Consider the following 25,587-nt stretch of genomic DNA (forward strand, 5'->3'; position numbering starts at 1 on the left):
AAATGATGTCATCCTTGGCAGAACCGCCTAGTCAGCTGCCTACAATCTATTTCCGCTAGAAGGGACTAGAGTCCATGTCAAGTCAGTAATCATAAGTGATTCTCTCAGGTCACACTTTCCAAGAATTGTTTGGTACAGAGTCCTTTCTGATTGGTCCAAAAGGTTTAAAATTTTGTGGAAATCTGAGAGGCTGAGAAGTCTTAAGTTATTTAAAGTATTTTAGATCCTTCCATATAAATTGCTTGAAATAAGGTTTTTAAGTTCGTTTTTTTAATCAGGCTGCTTCACCTTAAGTTTATTTTATACAGGCACATTATGGAACCAGAGAACCTGACCATTTTGTTTTCTCTTTCCAAAAAGCTAGACAGTTAACCTCTAATTTACCTCACCTTGCACAGTTCTGCAGTAAACAACTAATTAACCTCCAAACCAAAACTCTGTTTTCTTAATAGCAATAGAATTTGTGGAAGCAGATTGATATTTTATTTTCATATAAAAATGCACCTTTTCTTATGAATGTGGTATCCCAGATTTATGATGGGAAATCTGTTAATAATAGAACCACAGAATCAATTACACACGGCTTGGCCATACCAGCATGCTGGATCTAGTTTTGTGGTATATTATACTGGCATAGTCCTGCTTTACCCCAATAGCTTGGAATTTCCACTCCTTTAAGTATTCATCTGCTTTTCCCCTAAAAGATGTAATGTTCATCTCCTCATCTAATCCCCGTTAAAAAGCATTCCATGTTTCTGGACCCCTCTGTATGAAAACATTTTGTGGATGAACAATCTCGACGTTTTCTTTGTGAACTTGAATTTGGTGAGCCCTCTGATCAGTATCAGAAGTTGAATCAAGCACAGAACAATGAGCAAAATAGCCATGAAGGAAGAAAGTTTCAACTTCTTAAGTAACAAGTATCCTAATTAAGATAAATTGAATATTTTGGTTTTCTGTCAATTCTATCATTCATACAAAGCACTCCTTAAATTCAATGCTGTTTGTTTCAACTTGCTCTCTCAAAGAATTTATTAATACCATATATGCTCCTATTAATGGACATCAGTTGAACAAACTGAATGTGTTTAAATGGTATCCAACGTGCAGTGAACCCACCATTCAATTAAGAATGTAGAACAGTTGCAGATTATAGCCATTCATTCTCTTCTAAGTTCAGTAATATTACTATTCTTTTAAAATAGCTCATCCTTTTACAAAAATGTAAAGAAAGAATGTCTGAGAAACTCAACAGGTCAATATCCGAGGAGAGAGAAAAACAGAGTTAACATTTCAAGTCTGGTTTGACTCTTCGGAACATCTTGCAGCTTAGATATTGCAAGGTGTGTTAGTGATGACTATTAGTAATATATTGGACAGATTGTGTATACCATATGCTATCACACACTTCTTGTAACAGCTTCCATTAATTATATATTAATTATGGTTAATTATGTGATGATGAAGGACATTAATTGGGATTTTACTTGAACATATAAAGAGAGAGACTGAAACTGGATGCGTGGGGAGGGGAACAGGGCGGGGGGAAGAGGTGGTCAGTAGGTACATACGGTTAACCTGTAGCTCAGTAAATAAAAACTTATAAAAGTGAAAAGATTACCTCCAGTAATGTTCTAGTTTCTAACATTCTCTAATTTTTTTGTCACATTCGGTTATAGTTAAATATTTTCAAAAAGGTGTTGATAGGATATATTAGTTGTTGCTTGTTTATAAGAACTGCCACACTGCATTTGCCTTTTATCATGAAACGTCACTTGCCAGAAGCTAAAGTTTGTAAAGGTTTTCTACTTTTCGGAATACCATGTTGTTGCTAGTGGACTATTTAATTTCAGGAGTGACTTTCAGGGATGATATTAATTTAAATTACTTTCCTTCTAAACTTTAAAAGCATTAGGCAGCCAGGTTTCTGACTTTACAATGCAGCATGCAGTTCATTAGGTAAATATACTGATTACATGATTTACAAGATGACTTGTCCTCTAATAATTTGAAATAAACTAAGATAATCTAAGATATCCAGTCTTGATTTGAAGGAGATTGGTGAAACACTCAAGATCACCAAGAAAAGGTGATGAGGGTTGTCACAGTCGGTCTTTTTTATGTACATTCCTTTCATCAGCAAATAAAATAGTGTTTGGTGATTAGATTAGATTATTTAATGTTATTTCTGACTTTAAAAGCTGAAAGTAGTGGAGTGAGACCACTCAAAAAGGGGCAGAAAGAATATAACATGACAAAGAACATCCTGATCCGTTCTCCAGTCAACTTGTGAGTAATCTTCCTAACTATTAAAAGTACTGCCCACTACTTGTCATGATATTTAGGACATAAGAAATAATACTGCCAGAATATTTGGCAGAAAGCCTTCAGAGCAAACAAAATTAGAAAGGATCTGACTCTTAGGATTACTCCACATTGTTGCCTGATCCCCAAAAACTGTTCACTCCCTTGTTTATCATAGCCTGTAGTTTCTTGTATTGCCACGTTAGAAGTGTCGCTCTTTTTAAGTTGTGGAAACATTTGAGTGTCTACACCAATTATGAGAAGTGATAGAGAATCACTTCCACCTGGTAGACATTTTAAGTATGAGTTGATCTTTGAGTCAGCTTAGAGAGGTTCAGACACTTGGAAGAAAATGGATGGATGAGTGAAAGCACCAACATCCATAATGATTTGAGTCAATACATTAGATATATGCATGAAAGTTGATGTCATTGGTACAATTCAGCGAAAACCCAGAGGCAAATAGCTGAAAACACCAATCAGTATTCCACCAAGTTGAACATTACTTGGAGAAAGCACTGAGGGTGGCAAGAGCTTAAAACATACTCTAAGGAGATGATTTCCACGTCCACTACCAAGAGTAGCTCGGCAGCATCATATTGATCAATCTCGTCAGATCCGAAAGGACATAGCTGCTAGACTGGGTCTATGGCAGGTGGTGAGGGAACCAACAAAAGGGAAAAACATACTTGACCTCATCCTTACCAATCTGCCGGTTGCAGATGCATCTATCCATGACAGTATTGATGAGAGTGACCACCGTAGAATCCCTACAGTCTGGAAGCAGGCCATTCAGCCCACCAAGTCCTCACTAATTTTCCAAACAACATCCCACCCACACACACCCCACCCAGTCCTTGCAACCCTGCATTTCCCATGGCTAATCCACCTAACCTACACATCTTTGGTCTGTTGGAGGAAACCAGAGGAAACCCACACAGAGACAGTCCTTGTGGAGATAAAGTTTCACCTTCCCATTGAGAATCCGCTCCATCATGTTGTGTGGCACTACCACCATGCTAAATGTTCTGTCTCCAAACACATCTAGCAACTCGAGACTGGGCGTTCAGGAGGTGCTATGGACCATCAACAGCAGCAGAATTGTACTCCAACACATTGTGTAACCTCGACATATACCCCACGCAACCATTACCATCAAGCCAGGTGATCAATTTTGACTCACTGGCGAGTGCAGGAATGCATGCTAGGCTCAACACCAGGCATGCCTAAAGATGAGGTGTCAACCCAGTGAAGCCACCAAACGGGATGCATGCCAAACAACATAACCAGTAAGCGATAGAGAGAGCTAAGTGATCCCATAACCAATGATTAGATCTGAGCTCTGCAACCGGCCACATCCAGCCACGAAAGATGGTGGACAGTTAAAGAACTCACTGGAAGAGGAGATTGCACAAATATACCCATCCTCAATGTTGAAGGAGATGAATACATCAGTGCAAAAGATAAGGCTGAAGCATTTGCAGCAATCTTCAGCCAGAAGTGCCGAGTGGATGATCCAGCTCGGCCTCCTCTAGCGGTCCCACCATTAAAGACGTCAGTCTTCAGCCACTTCAGTTCACTCCGCATGATATCAAGAAATGGTTGGAGGTACTGGAGACTGCAACAGCTGTGGACCTTACAGTCTTCCAGCAACAGTACTAAAGACTTGTACTCCAGAGCTTGCTGCTCCCCTAGCCCAGCTCTTCCAGTATATTTCCAATACTCGCATCTACCTGATGATATAGAAAATTGCCAAGGTATGTCCTGTACATAACAAGCAGGACAAATCCCACCGGGCCAATTACTGTCCCATTGGACTACTCTCGATCATCAGGAAAATAATGGAAAGTGTTATCAAAGTGTGGCCCAACATTTCAACTCCCCCCTCCCACTCTGCCGACAACTTGGAGGTCCTGGGCCTCCCTCACCGCCGTTCCCTCACCACCAGACGCCTGGAGGAAGAACGTCTCATCTTCCGCCTAGGAATACTTCAACCCCAGGACATCAATGTGGACTTCGATAGTTTCCTCATTTCCCCTTCCCCCACCTCACCCTAGTTCTAAACTTCCAGCTCAGCACTGTCCCCATGACTTGTCCAGACTTGTCCGACCTCCCTACCTCCTTTTCTACCTATCCACTCCATCCTCTCCTCCTTGACCTATCACTTTTATCCCCTCCCCCACTCACCCATTGTACTCTATGCTACTTTCTCCCCACCCCCACCCTCCTCTAGCTTATCTCTCCACGCTTCAGGCTCACTGCCTTTACTCTTGATGAAGGGCTTTTGCCTGAAACGTCAATTTCGAAGCTACTTGGATGCTACCTGAACTGCTGTGCTCTTCCAGCACCACTGATCCAGAAATCAGTAATAACCTGCTCAGTGGCACCCAATTTGCGTTCCACTATGGCCATTTTTCAGTTCTGAAGAAGGATCACTAGACCCGAAACATTAACTCTGCCTTCTGTTCGTGGATGCTGCCAGATCTGCTGAGTTTCTCCAGCAATTTCTGCTTATGTTTCTGAATTCTAGCATCCGCAGTTCTTCGGTTTTGTTTCCTTTCAGAAGTGGGTATGTTTGCCAATGATGGCACAACATTCAGCATCACTCATAACTTAGATACTGAACCAGGACACATTCAAATGCAACAAGATCTGGATATATCCAGGCTTGGGTTAACGAGCAGCACGTAGAGTTCATGCCACAGAAATACCAGACAATGACCCATATAACTGAAAGGTGTTACCATCACTGAACCCTCTACTAATAACGTCCTTGGGTTACCATTGACCAAAAACTCAACTGAATTCACGACATAAGCATAGTGGCAACAAGAGCAGGTCAGAGCTCCCCAGATGCTGCCTGACCTGCTGTGCTTTTCCAGCAACACACACTTGATTCTGATCTCTAGCATCTGCAGTCCTCACTTTCTCCCAGAAGCTATGAATACTGTGTGAAATAACTCACCTACTGGCTCTTCAACGTCAGTAACGTTATGAAATACTCCCTACTTCTCTGGATGAGTGCAGCTCAAGCAACACTTAAGCTCGACTCAATCCAGGGCAAAACAGTCCACTTGATTGGCACCACATCCACAATAACAAAGGTCTTTTCCCTAAGGTGGGAGAATTCAAAACTGAAGGGCATATTTTTAAGGTGAGAGGAGAAAGATTTAAAAATTACATTAGAGGCAACTTTTTTTTCGCAAAGAGAAGTTAGTATGTGGAAAGAACTGCCACATGAAGTGGTGGATTCAGGTACAGTTACAATGTTTAAAAGATATTTGGGTAAGTATATGAATAGGGAAGATTTGGAGGAATATGAGCCAAACGCAGGCAGGTGGGACTAATTTAGTATGGGAACATGATCAGCATGGACTAGTTGGACAAAATAGTCTGTTTCCATGCGGTATGATTCTACTGATGCTTGCTATTGATCTTTAATTAGTGTTTCTGGATAAGTCTGTTTAAGGGAAATCATGGAATCAAGAAGTTACACATTAGCATGTAACTATTCTGTTCTACTCTTATCTGACAATGTGCTCAATATATATATTTTTACCCAATTGATTTCTTTCTGTTTTCTGTATTCCTTTATTTAGGCGATGTTGGATGTAGCAGCAAACAATGGCTGGCTCGTTACAGCACTAAACACAATCAATCTGATTCAAATGGTAATTCAAGGCAGATGGGTTCATGACTCCTCTCTGCTTTCTCTGCCGAACATTGAGCAACAACACCTCTACCTATTCAGGTATTCACTACAGATTTTAATTGTGGGTTTTTAATTCTTTTAATATCAGGGACAAGTCTTAATGTTAAACAATTGATTTCTTATTCAACACGCAATTGCTTTAAGAATGTGCTGTAATTAATTGATATGCCAAGAAGCTTTTAACTGCTTTCCATTTTCTTGTATGCAGGGTTCCAACTAGAGTAGGAGCAGTGTACAAAAACGTAAAAACTACAAAGTTAACATCACCATGTCTTTTAATTCATTTTTTGGATACTAATAGCATTAGAAAAATGTAATGTTGCACATACAAATGAAATACTGACAATTTAAAAGGGTTCTTGGAATATAATTTGTTTTGTCTAAACTCTTAAGTGAATACCTTTTGTGGTGATCACTAATAATGAAAACTTTTTAACAAATCCTATTAGAAATTCTCTCGGGATCATGCTTTGAAGAGATTAACTGTGATTTGTTTCAAATACTTACACCTCCCACAGCCATATGTGCATATCTTGCCTTGACTGTATAAAACTGGTGCAGTTGCAGGAAAGGTAAACAGATTGTCTGTTCTACTGTGCAAAAATTGTAGGTTGCAAGAAAGTTCTTTGAAAAGATTTTAACACTGATGTCTGTTATTAGCATGGTATGCCATTAATATGTTGACAAAGGTCACACATTATTCCTTAATTCTGTTCTTCAATGAACTTGCTTTAATGTTATTAATGATGTAGTTACATAATAAATCCCATAAGTATTCCAAAGGGATAAAGACAGACTAACCGAGTGAGCAAAACTGTGGCAGATGGAGTTCAATGTGAGGAAAGAATGAGGGCATCTGCTTTCAATCCACAAAAGACATCAGAATGTTTTCCTAATGGTGAGAGACAAGGAGCTGTGGGGGAAACAAAAGAATTTAGGTATCTACGTACACAAATCACTGAAAACTTGAACAAGGGTGCAGTAAGTAATTGAAAAGGCCATTGGCATGTTGGCCTTTATCTCAAGGGAATTGGAATTCAACAATGGGGAAGTGATGCTTCACTTAACTAGAATGCTTGACAGACCCCACCTGGAGTATTGAGTTCAGATTTGGGAATGAATACTATCCCAACAAAGACATCTTGGCATTGGAAATGGTAGAACATGAATTCATCAAAATTATGTCAAGGCTAACAGGGTTAAATTATGAAGTCAGGTATCACACACTTGCCTTTAATTCATTTATGTTTAAAACCTTGTTAGATGATCTAAAAGGGGGTTTTTAAACTGAAAGAAGAATTTGATAGGAAAGATAAAGTACTCCTCTGCTGGAGAACCCAGAACAAAGGGATACAATATTAAAGATAGAACTAAGTAATTTTAGAAATGATAGTAAAAGTAAAAGTTTCTTTCAATACATAAGAAACAAACGACAGACAAAAGTAGACATTGGGCCACTTCAAACTGATGCTGGAAGCCTAGTGATGGGAGATAAGGAAATAGCAGGAGAACTTAACAAGTACTTTGCGTCAGTTTTCACAGTGGAAGACATGAGTAATATCCCAACAATTAAAGGGAGTCAGAGGGCTGAGTTGAGTATGGTTGTCATTACAAAAGAGAGAGTGCTAGAAAAGCTAAAAAGTCTTAAAATTGATAAATCTCCTGGCCCCGATGGGATACATCCTAGAGTTCTGAGAGAGGTGGCTGAGGAAATAGCGGAGGCATTGGTTGAGATCTTTCAAGAGTCACTGGAGTCACGGAACGTCCCGGATGATTGGAAGATCGCTGTTGTAACCCCCTTGTTCAAGAAAGGATCAAGACTAAAGATGGAAAATTATAGGACAATTAGCCGAAGCTCGGTTGTTGGTAAAATTCTAGAATCCATCATTAAGGATGAGGTTTCTAAATTCTTAGAAAAGCAGAGCCTGATTAGAACAAGTCAACATGGATTTAGTAAGGGGAGGTCATGCCTGACAAACCTGTTGGTATTCTTTGAAGATATGACAAGTAGGTTAGACCAGGGAAACCCAGTGGATGTGGTCTATCTAGACTTCCAAAAGGCCTTTGATAAGGTGCCACACGGGAGACTGCTGAGCAAGGTGAGGGCCCATGGTGTTCGAGGTGAGCTGCTGGGATGGATTGAGGATTGGCTGTCTGACAGAAGGCAGAGAGTTGGGATAAGAGGTTCTTTTTCAGAATGGCAGCCGGTGACGAGCGGTGTCCCGCAGGGTTCAGTGTTGGGGCCACAGCTGTTCGCATTATATATTAATGATCTGGATGAAGGGACTGGGGAAATTCTAGCAAAGTTTGCAGATGATACGAAGCTAGTTGGACAAGCAGGTAGTACTGAGGAAGTGGGGAGGCTGCAGAAGGATCTAGACAGTTTGGGAGAGTGGTCCAAGAAATGACTGATGGAATTCAACGTGAACAAATGCGAGGTCTTGCACTTTGGCAAAAAGAATAAAAGAATAGACTACTTTCTAAACGGTGAGAAAATTCGTAAAGCCAAAGTACAAAGTGATCTGGGAGTGCTAATCGAGGATTCTCTAAAGGTAAACATGCAGGTTGAGTCTGTGATTAAGAAAGCGAATGCAATGTTGTCACTTATCTCAAGAGGGTTGGAATATAAAAGCACCATTGTGCTACTGAGACTTTATAAAGCTCTGGTTCGGCCCCATTTGGAGTACTGTGTCCAGTTTTGGTCCCCACACCTCAGGAAGGACATACTGGCACTGGAGCATGTCCAGCGGAGATTCACACGGATGATCCCTGGAATGGTAGGTCTAACATATGAGGAACGGCTGAGGATCCTGGGATTGTACTCATTGGAGTTTAGAAGATTAAGGGGAGACTTAATAGAGATGTACAAGATAATACATGGCTTGGAAAGGGTGGATGCTAGGAAATTGTTTCTGTTAGGTGAGGAGACTAGGACCCATGGACACAGCCTTAGAATTAGAGGGGGTAAATTCAGAACAGAAATGCGGAGACATTTCTTCAGCCAGAGAGTGGTGGGCCTGTGGAATTCATTGCCGCAGAGTGCAGTGGAGGCTGGGACGCTAAATGTATTCAAGGCAGAGATTGATAGATTCTTGCTGTCTCGGGAATTAAGGGCTAGGGGGAGAATGCGGGTAAGTGGAGTTGAAGTGCCCATTAGCCATGATTGAATGGCAGAGTGGACTCGATGGGCCGAATGGCCTTACTTCCACTCCTATGTCTTATGGTCTAGGAGTTAAATGAGGACATAAAGTTGATGGAAGTCTGAAACTCTCCCTAGCCTGAAAGGCCATGGATGCTGACATTTTTATTCAATGAAGATTTAAAGGGTTTGGAATAAAAGTAGGTAAATGGAGTTGAGATACAGATCAGCCAAGTCCAAGCTTGAGGGGCTAAATGGGTTATTCCTGTTCTTGTGCCAGAGCATGAAGGTTAATTCTTTTTAAAGAATGTTAATTAGTTAGAAAATTACAATAATTCATTTCAACGATAAAATGTACTGCTGTGCAACAAGGATGCTTTTTCAGATGTTCAGCTTAGTAGTTCACGTGTTGGATACTACTTCGTGTTGTGTCATGTGCTGTTCTGATATTTATAAGTGTGGCCTGTCAATATAACACAAGGGCAAGACAGACAACCTGTACACCACTCTTGATAAAAATCCGTTCTTGAAGTAGGTTTAGTTACTAGAGTGACTTGTTTGGTTATTCCCTTTCTTTTAGCTGACATCACTACTAATACCTCCTTATCAATTTCCCCTCTATAAAAGATGTTTTAGCAATACATTGCTTTAAGGTGAAGCCCTGCCTATCCAATTGTAAAACAAAAGGAAGAACAAAATCTGGTCATTCAGCTTTTCATGCTTATCTTATTATTTGTACTGCTGTACAAAGTCAATAATTAACTTTTCCCTTTCCTTTGATGATGAAATATCACTCATAATGAATAAAAGAGGGATGAGTTAATTTAAAAACTAATTTAAAAAGACAGTTATAAAATGTCTTTGTATCCATATGACAAGTATTAGTATTAAACAGAACAGATTGGACTGAGAGAAAATATTTCTGCCAACTGGGGATGCTAGGACCAGGGATATAGCAGGCATTCAGGAAAGAAATTATGAAACCTTTTTATAGATAAGTGGAAGTAGAAATTTGGAACTGTCCTGCAAACAGCAGTAATGTTAGGGCCTCAATTATTCATAATATTCATTCATGACTTAGATAATGGCATAAAAAGTCAAATATCCAAATATCCTGCTCCTATGTCAGTTGTCAATTTTTAAATCTGCAATGATAGATTTTTTTTAACCAAGTGTGACATTACTATATCTTTAAGAGGTGTATTTTGTCCTTTTTTTTAATGAAGAAAGATTGAGACAGATGTATCAAACAGTCTGTTAAAAGCCAATAAAGTATACAGCTTGGGAGGCCTTTTTTTTAAGTTGGAACAATGGAAATGGCCTGAATGGAAGGAATCATTCTCCTTCAGAACTAGGATTTTTAGTTTTAGCTTTCTACTGTTGTTGCTGGGTCTTGAAGCTGGATGTGGAAGCTTTGCTACAGCTAAACATTGGGGTTCTCTTCCTGCTAAAAGAATTACTTGTGAGGTTATCTCCAGTGCTGAATTTGCCTTTGCCAAGGGTGTACTTATGGAATGTTACTATATTGGAACAGTTAATTAGTAATGAATATATGTAAAAATATAATTTTGTTCAGCATTTCAGTAGAGTTACAATTAAGCCAATTCTTCCTTTTCTTTCATCTGTATTTTAACTGTAGTGTAAAAATAAAGTTTGTTTTGCTTAAAGTCGAGTAGTTTGACCAATAAAATTGCATCTGAAATGCAACATCTTATATTTATCTTTAAATTAAGAAAACATTAGGATTTAGGCTATCTTCTTCATATATTTTGAAGGTGTTTTGTCTGGTCCATTACACAAGAGATATGGGGCAAACCTATCTGGGTCATTAATGTCTTTTGTGGAATGAAAATCTGGCCTATATATATTGCAGATCCACAGTAATGTGGTTGAATTGTACCTGCCCTTTGAACTAACCTAGCAAGCCATTTAGCTCAAGGATAATTAAGCATGGGCAAAAATTGCCAGCCTTGCTGGAGACACTGGCATCTCATCAATTAATGAAGAAAGAAAATGGTGGTAGATAATGAGATCACAGATCAACTGTTGCTTCATTGAATGGTTGGACAAGCACAACAATCAAATATCTTACCCCCATTCTAATGTATCTTGTTCAGATAAGTGGATAAGAAAAGCTCAATGTCACTGCTTTTGTCTACAGCAACACAAGGCTCCAACTAAATGAAAATAAGTCCCATGACATAGTGTACTTGTGCTCAAATTTCAGAATGTTGAAGGATGCCCAGCTGTTTTTCCAAACGTTTACACTTTACATGTGTTTTGATCCAGGCATGTTTTATATTTTAACTGGAAACTTTCTCTTGGTAATCACTTACCTCATTTGTTTCAGACAATATAAAGAATATAATCACTTTGGAAAGAGTGCAGTGCTGATTTAGCAGGATTTTAGCTGGCTTCAAGAGTGAGGTTATGAGGAAAAATTGCATAAACTAAAATTATATTCCCTGATGTATAAAAGAGCTAATGTTCATTTGATTGAGGGTTTTACAATGTTCAAGTTAAATATAAAGAAACCTTTTCCTCTTGTGTAGGATTCCAGGACAATAGGACATAACCTTAAAATCAAACTCAAACAATTTAACCAAGAAGGTCGTCAACTCTTCATCATTGAAAGAGTGGTAGAAGTGTAGAACTGTCCCCAATAATAATTTTAAATCTTGGGATAAATTTTTGCCAACCAAGGCTGTAAAGAAATATGAAACCAAGGTGGCCAGATAATCTTAGGATACCAATCTGCCACGTTCTTATTAAGTAGTAGGACCAGTTCAAGGGACTGAAGGAGGTGACTTCTGTCCCAGTGCTCCATCCAGTTGCTCTTGCTATTAACATTTTAATAACATTTCAGCTGGCTTAGGAAAGTCATTTGTGAACTAGAAGCCCTAAGTTGTGTGTATAACTTTAATTTTAGATATATGTGCCAATTTCTATTTGTAGGAAGTGGAATGTAGGCAGTAGGAAAAACAGCTCTAAAAGTTGTAAGGGTCCTATTGAATGCCTTCCTGAATTGGTGGCTGCATGTGAATGGAGAGAGAACATATTTCATTCCATTGTCAGTGATGAACTTCAGGCTCCACAGATTTCACAGGTAACTTGCTCTTTCAATCACCTCTTCTCCTTCTGTTTTTTTTAATATTTCCATCACCTCACCAGTTTTAAAGGTCTCTCACAGCTGTTCCAATCTGTAAAAATGCTTTTGAGGTAAGGTTCCATTTTATTTACTGTGTGAATCATCCTTGATGGAGCTGCTTTAAGGTAAATGTTGCTGTTGCTTTTAGGCAAGCACCTGAGATGGGGATTAAAAGTGGTTGTCATACATCTACAAAGAAAAGTAAATGCCGTTCTGTCGCAGCATTATACTTTGACATCATCTTGAAAATTAAATCCCATTTCATTTCCTCTATGAGAAATGGGTCTATTTAATACCCTCCCCTTTAGTGAGTTTGGTGGCAGGATGACATTTTATTAAAGTCATAGAGATGTACAGAATGGAAACCCTTCAATCCAACTCGTCCATGCCAACCAGATATCCCAACCTAATGTAGTCCCATTTGCTAGCACTTGGCCACATTCCTCTAAATCCTTCCTATTCACATGCACATCCACGTGCCTTTTAAATGCTGTAATTGTACCAGCCTCCATTATTTCCTCTGGCAGCTCATTCCATACACACACCACCCTCTGTGTGAAGAAGTTACCCCCTTGGGTTCCCTGTCACCCTAAACCCTCTAGTTCTGGACTCTCACCCCAGAGAAAATACCTTGTCTATTTACCCTATCCATGCCTCTCATGATTTTATAAACTTCTATAAGGTCACCCCTCAGCCTCCGACCTCCCAGGGAAAACAGCCCCAACCTATTCAGCCTGTCCCTATAGCTCAAATTCTCCAACCCAGACAACATCTTTGTTAATCTTCTCTGAACCCTTTTACGTTTCACAACATCCTTCTGATAGGATTGCACCAGGTAGGAACTGTCTTCCCCCATCCCTGTTATGTCCATGACAAGAATACCTCCTGTCCCTCTGCCAGTTGAGACATTTAGATGGGCAGCTATTGTACGCATTGGACTCTCCATCAGGAGAGAATGACGAGCAAATCTGTGCAGCGTTGCTTGTGAATTCCCAGGGAGCATAACATGCTCAGAGGTAATCGGTGCCTGGTTTTGGGAGCTAGCATTAGGAAGGGCCCGGCCCAAAGAGAGCCCTGTCCTTGTTGCCAGTCTCCTCCCCACAACCCTCCTGGCATAACTCATCATGGCCTGGAATCCGGCACTGATGGCCAGCATTACTCAGCATACAAGAGTTACATCCTGGAATCTTTGATCCCAAAAAAGGCTCACTGCTGTCCAATTAAGTGTTAGAGTAGCATTTATTACAGTGGGCACTGTGACTTGCATTGGCACTGTGGCTGCGTGTGTGTATCATGTTGCCACCATTAAATACCATCCATAGTTTTGGTAAAGAGCTCTATGGTGAGGAAAAATACAACACGTGTTTCAAACTTAATTGTTTAATGACTATGATACGCCTGGAGTATTTAAATATTGAATTCATCAAAGTAAATTTATCACATTTGATGTCATTACATGTGTGACTAGGCAGCAAGCATCTATGCATGGATTTTTATTGATTCTTTTGGAATGTGAGTCCTTAATATGTGTAAGATGAGGGTAAAAACTCTGTCTGATAAGATTTACAGCCCATACTTACAAGTGAAATATGTGGTTTAGGGAAGAAAGGAAAAAGTAGATAGAAAAGAGCAGACGGTTTCAGTTGAGTAAACATATCTCATGAATTCTACCATTAACAAATAGCAAACTTTTCTCTCAAAATGTTCAGTGTTGATTATATATTTTGGATAAAGCATTCATATTTTTTGGAACATGTTTAATTATGAGGATCATTTGGAATTTGAATTTGCACAGTGTTGATCACAGACTTTGGTACTGAACATAAATCCAAGAGTCATAGAAATTTTGATAACTAATCATTTAGGATATTACAGATTTCCAGATGACGAAATGTTCGAAGTATAGTTCCATCAGCTAAATTAACTAATTTCAAAAACAAGGTTATTACCCAGACAAGCAGCACTTCAGAGCTTCAAGGCATTCTGGCTGGTCTACTGTCACATGGCAGGCAAGGCAAGGATCATTTTGTTGTGAAAAAATATGTGCCAGCAATAAATAACTAATAACATGCATTGCATAGACAGCATCCCCAAGCACAATTATAGTTTGTACTTTAAGCAAAATCAGGGAAAAATAAATTTTGTACAAAAGTAAGGTTGTGGTCATTTCAAAAAAGATGATCGACATTTTGAAAAAAAAATGTTATTGTAGCCACTCCATTGTGAAAATTATTTGGATCTAAAATTTATTCTCCAATCTGCCTCTGCCAGTTTGGCATAGCAATCACAACTAAAATACATAAAAAAATTATTCTGGAAATTAGTGGGTTTAAAGCATCAATTTAAGTGCTAATTGCAGTCGTAATGAGAAAAGGCAGTCATCACTGTGAGATTTGCATCTGTTCTGCCATCAGTATGCTCTGAACGGCTGGCAACCGGCAGAAGATTTGGCAGCTAATTAAATAATTGCATGCGGCGAGGTGTTCTCATCTGATTCAAATGATGAAGATTAATCCTCGGATAAATATGTTTTGCCCGTATTGAAATGTTTTAGCCTCGACTGCAATAACCTAGATTTTATTTTTAATCAAAAGGCAGCTACTATCTGAGAGCTTTGTGGTATATTTAAGCAATAAATTATCTTCTGTAGCTGCATTAAGACAATAACGCTTACACAGACTGGTAAACAGTGTGAGGTGTTATCTTGACTGTCCTCCACACAAATTGCACCAGTTGTGCCTCAATATTACAGGCAGCTAAGAGTCTTCCAAAAAGACAAATGTTTTGGCAGTTCATTGAAATTTTTTTTTAATATAAAGCCTCTGTACCTATAACCTGATCTCCCCAGTTGCCTCTGACAGTGATGACATAACCTGGATTTCTTTTATCTCTGATTTTGTTCAGGAAAAACAATATTGTCTGGATGATTTTAATTTTTCACCTTAGTTTGTTGAGGCTTTTTAGTATTGAAGCATTCATATTGAGTTTTCTAACATGTGGCACCAAACACTGCCATCTTCTGTGCTGAAAGAATGGGGTGAGTGGGGGTGGGGGGTCGGTGGAGGGAGAGGGAATTGGTTAAAGCAAATGAACATCTTCCTCACTAGGAGGTGGTGCAGGAGGCGCTGCTTTTCTCTACACTGAGGAGAATATTAAGGTAGCTGCCTGTACTACCCACAGGAGGCAAAAAAATTTTATCTTATTTCAAAAAAGGAATAAATGTTCAAATCAACATAATACATTTCACTCCAACAAGTGTATGAAAATATTACCAACCTTATCAGAATGTTGAATAATTTCTGTATGATAAGCTTAATGACTTGAGGATCATCATTTAGAAAGAAATGTGTTTTTAAAAAATGGGTTTATTAAAATAGGCATTATTTTTGTAAGGCTTTATCATTTCAGAGGCAAAAACAGAAACGTTTTGCTAGGATGTACCTCGAGTACACTGTGATAAACACTAATTCTTGAATTGTCATTTCAATTGCATTTTAAGAACACTTTAACTCCCCTTCCCACTCCACTAGGGACATACAGGTCCTAGGCCTCCTCCATCACTAAACCCTAACCACCCATCGCCTGGACGAACAGCACCTCATCTTCTGCTTTGGGACCCTGCAACCACATGGGATCAATGTGGATTTCAGCTGTTTCCTCATTTTCCCCTCCCCCCACCTTATGCCAGCCCCAAGCCTCCAACTCGACACCGGCGTCTTGAAGTGCCTTACCTGTCCATCTTACTTCCCATCCATCCACTCCATCCTCCTCTCAGATCTATCACTTTCTCCCCCACCTTCATCTACCTGTCACATTCCCAGCTACCTTCCCATACATCTTCCCCCCCCAGCCCCCCCCCCCCCCCCACCCCCCCCCCCCCATTTATCTCTCAGCACCCCAGCCTACAAGCCTCATTCCTGATGAAGGGCTTATGCCTGAAACATCAATTCTCCTGCTCCTTGGATTTTGCCTGACCTGCTGTGCTTTTCCAGCAATCTCGACTTTTGCATTGTCATTCCAAATTTTAAAAATTGAAAATTGTCTTTTGGTTTTCTTGCAATTTTGATGTTGGTTAAATGGTACCAAAACTGCTATTATTTACTTCTAATGTAAAATAAAACAAAAAGCTTATGAATGAATTCTATAACAGCCACTAACAAATTCAATAACAACTTGCAGGAGAAAATCTGTTCATTTCTAATGAAGGGCTTATGCTTGAAACGCCAATTCTTCTGCTCCTTGGAAGCTGTTTGACCTGCTGTGCTTTTCCAGCACTACACTCGAAAATGCATTCATTATGGAATAACATTGTAAGGACTTCCAAAGATGTAATGATTATTGAATCGCAATCCAAACCTCAAAGGATTAGAATAACAAATTAAATATTTGATCAAATAAGTGTGAAGAAGGTTGAGGAAGTGCTTGGAAAGAGGGAGAGTGGAATTCCAGAGGTGGACGACAAACAACTGAAAATGCTTATGGTGCAGCGCAATGGGAAACTGAAGCACAACTGGATAAAAGAAGGATTGGAAAGCTAGAGATATGAGAGAATCACAGAGCTAGAGGTGGTGACAAAGACAGAGGGACAAGACCATGCAGAAATTCAAAAATATGGATGAGAATCTTAAATTTGAAGCATTGGAGCTCACCATACAATGAAAGACAGAGATGTGATTGTCAAGTGTGAAAGGATGCCAGCAACAGAGTTTTAGATGAGTTGAAGTAAACGAATAGAAGAGGATGAGAGGCTGCCAAGAAAATGTATTCTTTTTAAATGAGATAAAAGCCCTTGCCTCCTATGGGTAGCACAGGCAACTACCTTAACATTCTCCTCAGTGTAAAGGAAAGCAGCTTCTCCTGCACCACCTCACCTAGTGAGGGAGATGATCATTTGCTTTAGCCGAGCCCCCTCTTTGTTAGAAATTTTCAAATCTGGTGTTGACAAAAGCATAAGACTTTTAGCAGCAAATAGAGCTGATATGTTTAGGGAGATGGATCTCGTTACAAAGGTGGTAATCAGCAATTTTTGTGATGGAGAGAATATAGACTCAAAGGGTGGATTTAATAGCCCCAATGACAAGTATGGTGCCGGGCAACATTTAGTTTGGAGTTTAGGGGATGGGGACCCTGCCACATTGTGCCACTGCCTGATTATATCACTGGTGGGAAGATTTATGGATGTACTTGCTGCTCTGCCACAAATAGAGGGGCATAAGTGTCTTCTTAAAAGCCTTATTCACCTGCCTCCGGTATTCAACTAGCGATGAATAGAGGAGTTGCCACGCAAAACAAAGCCCTGTTGGATTAGCTTATAGTGTTCTGGGTTGGGAGAATCCCTTCTTGAAAGGCATTAAGTCTGACCAAGGAGCTGAATGTTAGCAAAGGGAGGGTGACTGAGAGGGTGTTGGCCCCATTCATCTTCAGCCTGAGGTCCATCATTGATCGTAGTCCTCTGGTGGGTGCATTTCCAGGTGTTGCTATCATTCACAGTGGTACTAATGCAACAGACAGCTACCAATCTCTGATTGGCTGGCAGTTCTCCCCAGGATTCTAAATCTACTCGAATACCTGACAAGTGCTTAACTTCAATCGGGCTTCCTGATCAGATGTGCTATGGGGCTCCCATCAATTCTCCAGCTGGTGAATGAGACCCCAGTCCCAAACATTAAATTCAGCCCATACTCTATGTGAGGTCCGACAGAATACTGAGATTTAAAACATTAGATAGTGGCTTTGTGTAGTGACATGTGATACACTTAGTGACAAAGGTACAGATAATCTTGGGAGCAATGGTGTTCGTGTTCCAGCAAATCGTTGTAAATAGTTATATCTTAGAAAAACTGGTTAAGCTCATAGATGTATTTAAGATATTGAAAGAAGTTAAGGGGTCACCACCATCATATATGGAAAAGCAGCTCTATGTCTCCATTGACCTGACCAAAGAACAGCATGTGTAGGTGAATAAGAGGAGAGGGCCGAGGATGGATCCAAATGGTGTTCACAAGGTCATGCTTAAGGGTTGGAAAGAAAGATCATCATGAGGGATACTGTAGTTACCACAAAATAGGTAAAAATGAAGCTAAACCGAGGTGGTTGCATTACGTTGGACAGTGGAGGAGAGGTATAAAAGGATAATCACGTGGTTAAACCCTTTGAAAGCTGTCACAAGAGAGGTCACAAGAGACCAGGAGGGATTGTCTACTCTGGCCACAGAAAATGTTATTCATGACTTTAATGTGGACCTTTATAATGTACTGAGAGGCATTCCTGATTAGAGGAATTCAAACAGAATTATGGAAAAAATAACGAAGATCTGAATGGCAGAAACATATTCGATTCATTGGAGAAGAGTGGGCAGATGAAGCAGAAATTAGTAAAAGCAGAGGAGTCAAAGTGGGTTTCTTGGGAGCCAGTGATGATTACATCAATTTTGAAAAGAAGGATGACAATGCTTGAGAAGACCACAAGTCGCAGTATTACCTAGAGTGAGAAGGGAAATTAGATTATTAGGAATTTAGAGGGACCAGGAAGTAAATGGGTGAATTGGACATCGAAGAAAATGCAAAGAAATTGGATTAATGGCTGCTTTCATTATTTTTGTACTTTTGTAATTTTATACTTGCAGAATTACATTTTACTTTACTCAAAAACTTCACAAATCCATGTAAGAGTCTGTCAATCCATTTTTTTTAGATTAGAATCAGACCTGATCATTGTGCACAGACTGTCTCACACAGGGAAGCTTACACCTTTCAATGCATTATCTGGGCTGACATGACACCAATTGTTAAAGTTCACTTGAGAATGTAACTTGTAAAAAAAGGTTTGCTATTTACAAATTAAAGAACTGGAACCAACATGGTCATTCTAAAAGATGAGAGACTTAACAAGCAATCCAGGTCTTTTTCAATACATAATTTCAGTTACATCACACTGTAAACATTTGCTATAAATTCTGTGTCTTACAATCTTATACTCCACAACTACCTGATGAAGGAGCAGTGCTCTGAAAGCCAATGCTTCCAAATAAACCTGTTAGCCTATAACCTGGTGTTGTATGATTTTTAACTTAATTAATTTTGTATTCTATTTGATAATACACAAACTTATGTTGACAAATCTTTGCTTTTACAATATGCGATTTAGTTCTGAATATGTATAAATACTTAATGCAACTGAAATGGAATTTTTTTTGTCAACTAAGATTACTATAATTGCCAAAGCTTGTGTAATTATTCCAATTTCTATCACTTTCTTAGGCTTGGAACTTCCTGTCTCACCTACCAGTCATTGAAGTTAATCTGCGTATCAAAGGTTGGTGGGAAAATGTTCCAAATGGGGAAAATGAGAAAGCCCTGCCTAATATAGGCCCTGGCATCCGAGATGAGAAGAACTGGACACAGGTCCATGCGGATCAGGAATACGTATTCCAGATCAATCTTCGCAGGATTGGCTTAGTGTGCAGCAAGGTATAAATCTTTGCTTACTGAGAGATAAAAGTTGTGGGGCAACATAAAACTGTGATCAATCCCATGCCATTACTTAATACTGTTCCAGTCTTAGATGTTGGTAATCTGTATAATAACTTCATTTGTCTGCCTTACCTTTATATCCCTTAAAACCTTTGGATAGATGTTACAAGAATTTCTTGCTTGTCTTTAAAGAGGCATGAAGGACAAGAACTTCACACAACAGGGGTTCCTGCTCCTCAGGCTACAATTCAGTTTATCAAAGAGTTGGTGATGTCAGCCAAGATGTTGAGGAGGTTTCTAGTGAATATTGGACATCTCACTATATAGAGCAAAGAAGAATCAAGATTTGCTGGGAGCCTTTTTGGCAGGCAGCCGTCCTTAATAATGACAGCCATAGCCACTACAATGACCACTGTCCTGATGCAGCCACAGATCAAACTGACCACTGAAATGGAGTCATTCTTTTCTCTGTCTTTCCCTCTCAATATCAAACACCACCACCACCATCTCTTCCTCTACCCGCAATCACGAAACGCCTCCTGATTTCAGGCTGCTATCAAAATGGCAGATAGCAGTAAAACAGCAAGATGAGATGAAAAAAAACAAACAACAAAAGACCTACAAATACTGAAAATCTGAAACAAAAACAGAAATTGCTGGAGAAACTCAGCAGGGCTGGTAACACCTGTGGAGAGAAATCAGAGTTAACATTTTGGGTCCAGTGACCCTTCTTCAGAGCAGTTCTGACGAAGGGTCACTGGGCCCATAATGTTGATTCTGCTCACTCTCCAAAGATGCTGCCAGACCTACATGAACAGAAGAGAAATTGCTTTCAGCATGTAGCTTTAATTAGGAAACAAGGCATGACAAATATAGTTGAACTCTCTTCTTGGCATTGTCCTCTCTTTATTTCTGAGTTATGGCTAAAGGAACAGGACAACTCCATCCCACGTTGCGCAAATCTAACTAGATATGGATGTGCCTGTGTAGCTGAGAATCCAGAGCAAATGTTTCCAGTTACAACCACTGAAGCACATTGACTTTATAAGCAGTAGAAAATTCTTAGGACATTTGGTTTTGTTGTTCCAATGATGATTGTTTGAAGCAAAGAGTCAGCAATGCAGCGGTCCTGAGAAATCTAGTCATTACAGGAATAGGCAGTTGATTTAGTAAATATGAATATAGAAACATAGAAACCTAGAAAATAGGAGTTGGAGTAATCCATTCGACACTTCATGCCTGCTCCACCATTCAGTATGATCATGGCTGATCATCCAACTCTGTCTCTGTTCTTGCTTTTTCCCCTTAGTTTTTGATCTCCTTAACCCTAGGAACTATACCTAGCTCCTTGAATACAGTCAATGTTTTGTCCTCAACTCTTTGGCAGAGAATTCCACAGGATCATCGCTTTTTGGGTGATGAAATTTCTCCTCATCTCAGTTCTAAATGGTCTACCGCAGTATCCTAAAACTATCGTCCGTAGTTTTAGATTAGATTACTTACAATGTGGAAACAGGCCCTTCGGCCCAACAAGTCCACACCGCCCCGCCGAAGCGTAACCCACCCATACCCCTACATCTACATCTACCCCTTACCTAACACTACGGGCAATTTAGCATGGCCAATTCACCTGACCTGCACATCTTTGGACTGTGGGAGGAAACCGGAGCACCCGGAGGAAACCCACGCAGACACGGGGAGAACGTGCAAACTCCACACAGTCAGTCGCCTGAGGCGGGAATTGAACCCGGGTCTCCGGCGCTGCGAGGCAGCAGTGCTAACCACTGTGCCACCGTGCCGCCCACAAGTTCTGGACTCTCTAGTCATTGAGAACAAATTTCCTGCAAATGCCAGTCCCCAAATGGTGTCTTATCTTACCAAGCAGTGGTCTCAGGTATAGAAAGCTAGAGAGACTGTGTGTCAGTTTTGAACGTATCCCACTCATTTCAAAGCCACTAATTAAAAAGGAGACTGGACTTTTAAGGACAATTCAAGGAGGTCTACTTTTCCAATTGACCTCAAAGTCCCTGTAGGGACAAGTTTGGCTTGGCGGGAGGCAGCTGCCTCTTCACAGATCCTGAGAAGCAATACTACAGTCTGGCCAAAAGCCCCACCCCACCCCACACCCGCCCAATCTACCATCCCCAACTCCTTGCCCTGGTACACAGCCTGTTGCTGCCTTCAAGTTAAAAGACTTCTGAAGGCCTCCAGCTTTGTTACTGTATCCAGCCTCTTTACTTGGATAGCAAGCCCAACATCTGGCCATGAATTGGCTGTTTTCCAAACATTGCTGATTCTGACATGCATTTCAGCTTGATGGTTAAGTTTCTAATGTTTGGATATCCTGCTCTTGACCAGTTCTGAATAAAAGTGAGCTGTACTATTAGGTATGGGACAGTATCCTTATAGCATGGTTAACCAGATCAGTGAGGTTCACTGTAAAGGACACTGCTTTATACTAATTTGGCAGGATAACAAAAGCAAGAAAAGTAAGTGTCAGAGAGCAAGTGAAAGAAAGTATGCCTTTTAAAAATTAGCAATTTAGGAATCTAGGATCATGCATTTAAAACAGAAACTCCTAACTTTAGATCAGTTACAGAAACTTAGTGTTGACTGGATCCGGATCAACAGCTTATTTTCCCAGATTATGAGACTTCTGTTGAGTTTCCTTTCTCTACCCGTTATTATTTCTTCAAAAGTTTAACTGGCCATCCCCAAGCTGCATTTCATTATCAATACTGCTAGTATAAACGTTAGAATAAGGAATTAAGAGTAGGCGAAAGAAACAACATATTTTTGTTTACAAACCATTGCATCAATGTAAAGTTCATCCAAACGGATTATTGTCGAACGTTTGTATAACAGAATTACAATAACATCAACTATATTTGTGAGCAAGATGTAACCGTTTAATAATGGTGTTACTTTTTATAAAATTAAAACCCTGAACCCAGTTTTGCACAGAAGAAAGAACTTCACTTTTAAAGTTTGAAGGTTTGTCATGGAATTTTTTTTTGCTGGAGGCTAATACATTCTAAAAGCAGAGCTTTCTAAAATAATTTCCTAAACACTGTACTTAATTGTAACTGATAGCCTGGCAAAGAAACAATGCTCTGTCAAGCTCTTGAACATTACTGCATTCTTTTGTTTATTTCATAAGAAAACTATGAACGTTATGAGCTTTCAGAGTAATTATGTACTGGAGAAGAATACTTACATTTGGTTGGGCTGTTTTCAAATTTGACTTCCAATTATCTAAGGTTCATTTTACTTGTTATCCTCTGAGATGAACTGGCAGATTTATCTTGCTGCACTACATCCAAACCAGCTGCCAGATGTGGTTACACATTTCTTCACTACTGCTGTGTTACATTAAACCATTATAAACCTGTGAAGCAACAACTTAATATTGCAGGAATTGTTGATTTTGGCAACATGTTAACTTTTGCCTCATTTCCTAACAATAGCTAACTGACCTTTTAACCAGTGAGGTCAGCTTCGCAGTGCTCTTGTCTGTAGGTCAGGAGATTGCAGGTTCAAGCTAATAATCTAGTCAGACACTTGCATTACTGAAGGAGTGCTTTGTTACTGAAGGAGATGATTAATCTATCTTTGCTAAAACCACAGCGTAAAATTAAATGGCTATTTAACTTGATGCAAAATGGCTGCCACTTTTCTTAGTGGGACACGTGAACCTGAAAGGTTAAAAACTTTAAACCTTCAGTGGAAAGAGTTTTCCTGAAGTCTTGGACAGTCTTTTTCCTGCAACTAAATCACCAAAAAATTAACTAATCAGTTATTTATCTCTCCACTGCCTGTAGAATATTTCTGGTGCAGAATGACCAGTGTTTCTCTAGGTTATCATGATTACCACACTCAAAAGTTTTCTATTTTGTGAAGTGACTTATGGAGTTTCAATGGGATATACAATAAAACTATACAAAATAAATGTGAGCATTATTATTTACAAAATCACTTCAATGAACAAAAGCCTGCTCTGATCTGTTGTTTTGTATTCTTCATCAGGGAAAGTATGACAGCAAAGCCATCACACCACGCTTCCCAAAGGCCAAGGATGAGGGCTGGTTTGTCATCCTAGGGGAAATCGACAAGAAGGAGTTAATGGCTTTGAAACGGGTGGGATACATTCGAAATCATAGCACAGTGTCTCTAGCTTTCTATACGCCTGAGACCACTGGAAGGTAAACTTCTGTCACTTCTTAACTTATTTGTTACCTCTAACTTGGTAAAATATTAATTAATATCTAAATATTTAACATCTAATTGATGTTTTGCAATGAGAAAAATGATACTGAGCCTAAGGAGGTGATACTAGTACAAGTAAACAAAAGCTTAGATGTAGAGCTGTGTTTGGAGGGTTTTAAGTGAGAGAGGAAAGTGAAAAGCTAGAGATTTTAGATCATTAGGTTCCATGTAACTGAAGACACAAGCACAAGCTGTGATACAAAGATGAGGTGACAGTTGGGATGCATAAGAGACTAGAGTCTGAGGAAAAGCAAGTTAGGACAACAATAATTAGGTTGCACAAAATTAGAGATAGAAAGTACGAAGGTAGCATAGGGATTTAAATACAGGGATGAAATGTTTAAGTTTGAGCAATTGCAAGTTAACCTAACTCATAAGAACAGGACTAATGAATGACCAGAATGTGGTATGGTAAAGGATACTGAGTTTTTGGATGATCTTACCATTGATTATAGCATTCTCAGCAATCTGCAATGGTATGCTTTATTCAAATTCCATTATCTGATCATCAAGGAAATAATGATGTGACAGAGTCAATCACCATAACGTTGACTGCTGCAGGGACTATGAATAAGAATTAATTCAAGCTTGACCATCCTCAAGCATAAATAGTACTACAATGTTCAATGGTTCATGCCCATTTCAAGGTCAGTGTAACGATTAGTCTAAGCAATTAGGCTACTGTTATGATGCCAGAGAGCAATTTTTAAATAAAGTAAAATATTAACCTTTTAAAAAAGGTACAGCATGTAATTCATTGTAACTTAGTTTTTTCAAAAGCAGAAAGATTGCTTATTCTGCCCCAGTATGACTGTTGCAGCAATCTTCAGATATTTAAAGTTCTTCTTATCAATACGCCTTTGCTTAAAAAAAACTCAAGACTCTTTGCAAGTTTTATTTTAAGTTGACTGTGGGTTCCCAAAATTGCCTCGCAGCAGCCATTTGAAGATGTGAGTATGTATCCTTGGGTAATTCTTCCTTCAGTGTTCCCTGAGGCCACTTGTGAGGAGTTGAGAGAATGAATCTGTATCCATTTTGAAATGCTTTATATTAGAAATTTTAACAGTCCTGAGTACATGTAAATGAGTTTTTTGTCACCAAATATGCACTTTTATGTATAGGATTATCTACAGTTTCCTAATACAACGCCCTATTACAAATGAAGAGATGAGTCTTTTTTTTTACATCTCATCCACATGGAAATATTTCAGTTATAATAATTCAATCCTATATTCCCCAGCATCATAAGACCATCCCACAGGCCTGCAACATACCCTAAATCTTACTCTTTTTCAATATTTTTGGTCACTAATAAATAATAGTGAATATTATTGGATTAGTAAATCAAAAACAATCAGGTTCAAATCTATTTATGAAAATGGGAAAACTTCACAGAAGCACAGAACAGTTACTCACTGCTTCAGTCCATTGTGTCTATGGACGAAAGAGCAAATCTCCTCTTGTCACTTTAGAGTTAAATTTAAAGTTTTTAAATAAAGAAACTAGTATAAGTAAAAGTCACCATAAAGCTGTCAGAATGTTATAA

General features: G+C 39.3%; 1 protein-coding gene across 3 annotated transcripts in view; it reads left to right on the plus strand.

Annotated features, from left to right (window-relative positions):
• ascc3 (activating signal cointegrator 1 complex subunit 3) overlaps positions 1-25,587 on the plus strand; it is a 550,255-nt gene that overhangs the window by 522,228 nt on the left and 2,440 nt on the right. For all 3 annotated transcript variants that reach the window (XM_072553139.1, XM_072553156.1, XM_072553148.1), the window contains exons 38-41: positions 5,904-6,055; positions 12,111-12,261; positions 19,563-19,772; positions 23,802-23,977. In XM_072553139.1, coding sequence (XP_072409240.1) covers positions 5,904-6,055; positions 12,111-12,261; positions 19,563-19,772; positions 23,802-23,977 — 689 coding nt within the window. The remainder of the gene's footprint in view (positions 1-5,903; positions 6,056-12,110; positions 12,262-19,562; positions 19,773-23,801; positions 23,978-25,587) is intronic.

Source organism: Chiloscyllium punctatum, chromosome 3 (assembly GCF_047496795.1).
Source record: "Chiloscyllium punctatum isolate Juve2018m chromosome 3, sChiPun1.3, whole genome shotgun sequence".
NCBI classification, from domain to species: Eukaryota; Metazoa; Chordata; class Chondrichthyes; order Orectolobiformes; family Hemiscylliidae; genus Chiloscyllium; species Chiloscyllium punctatum.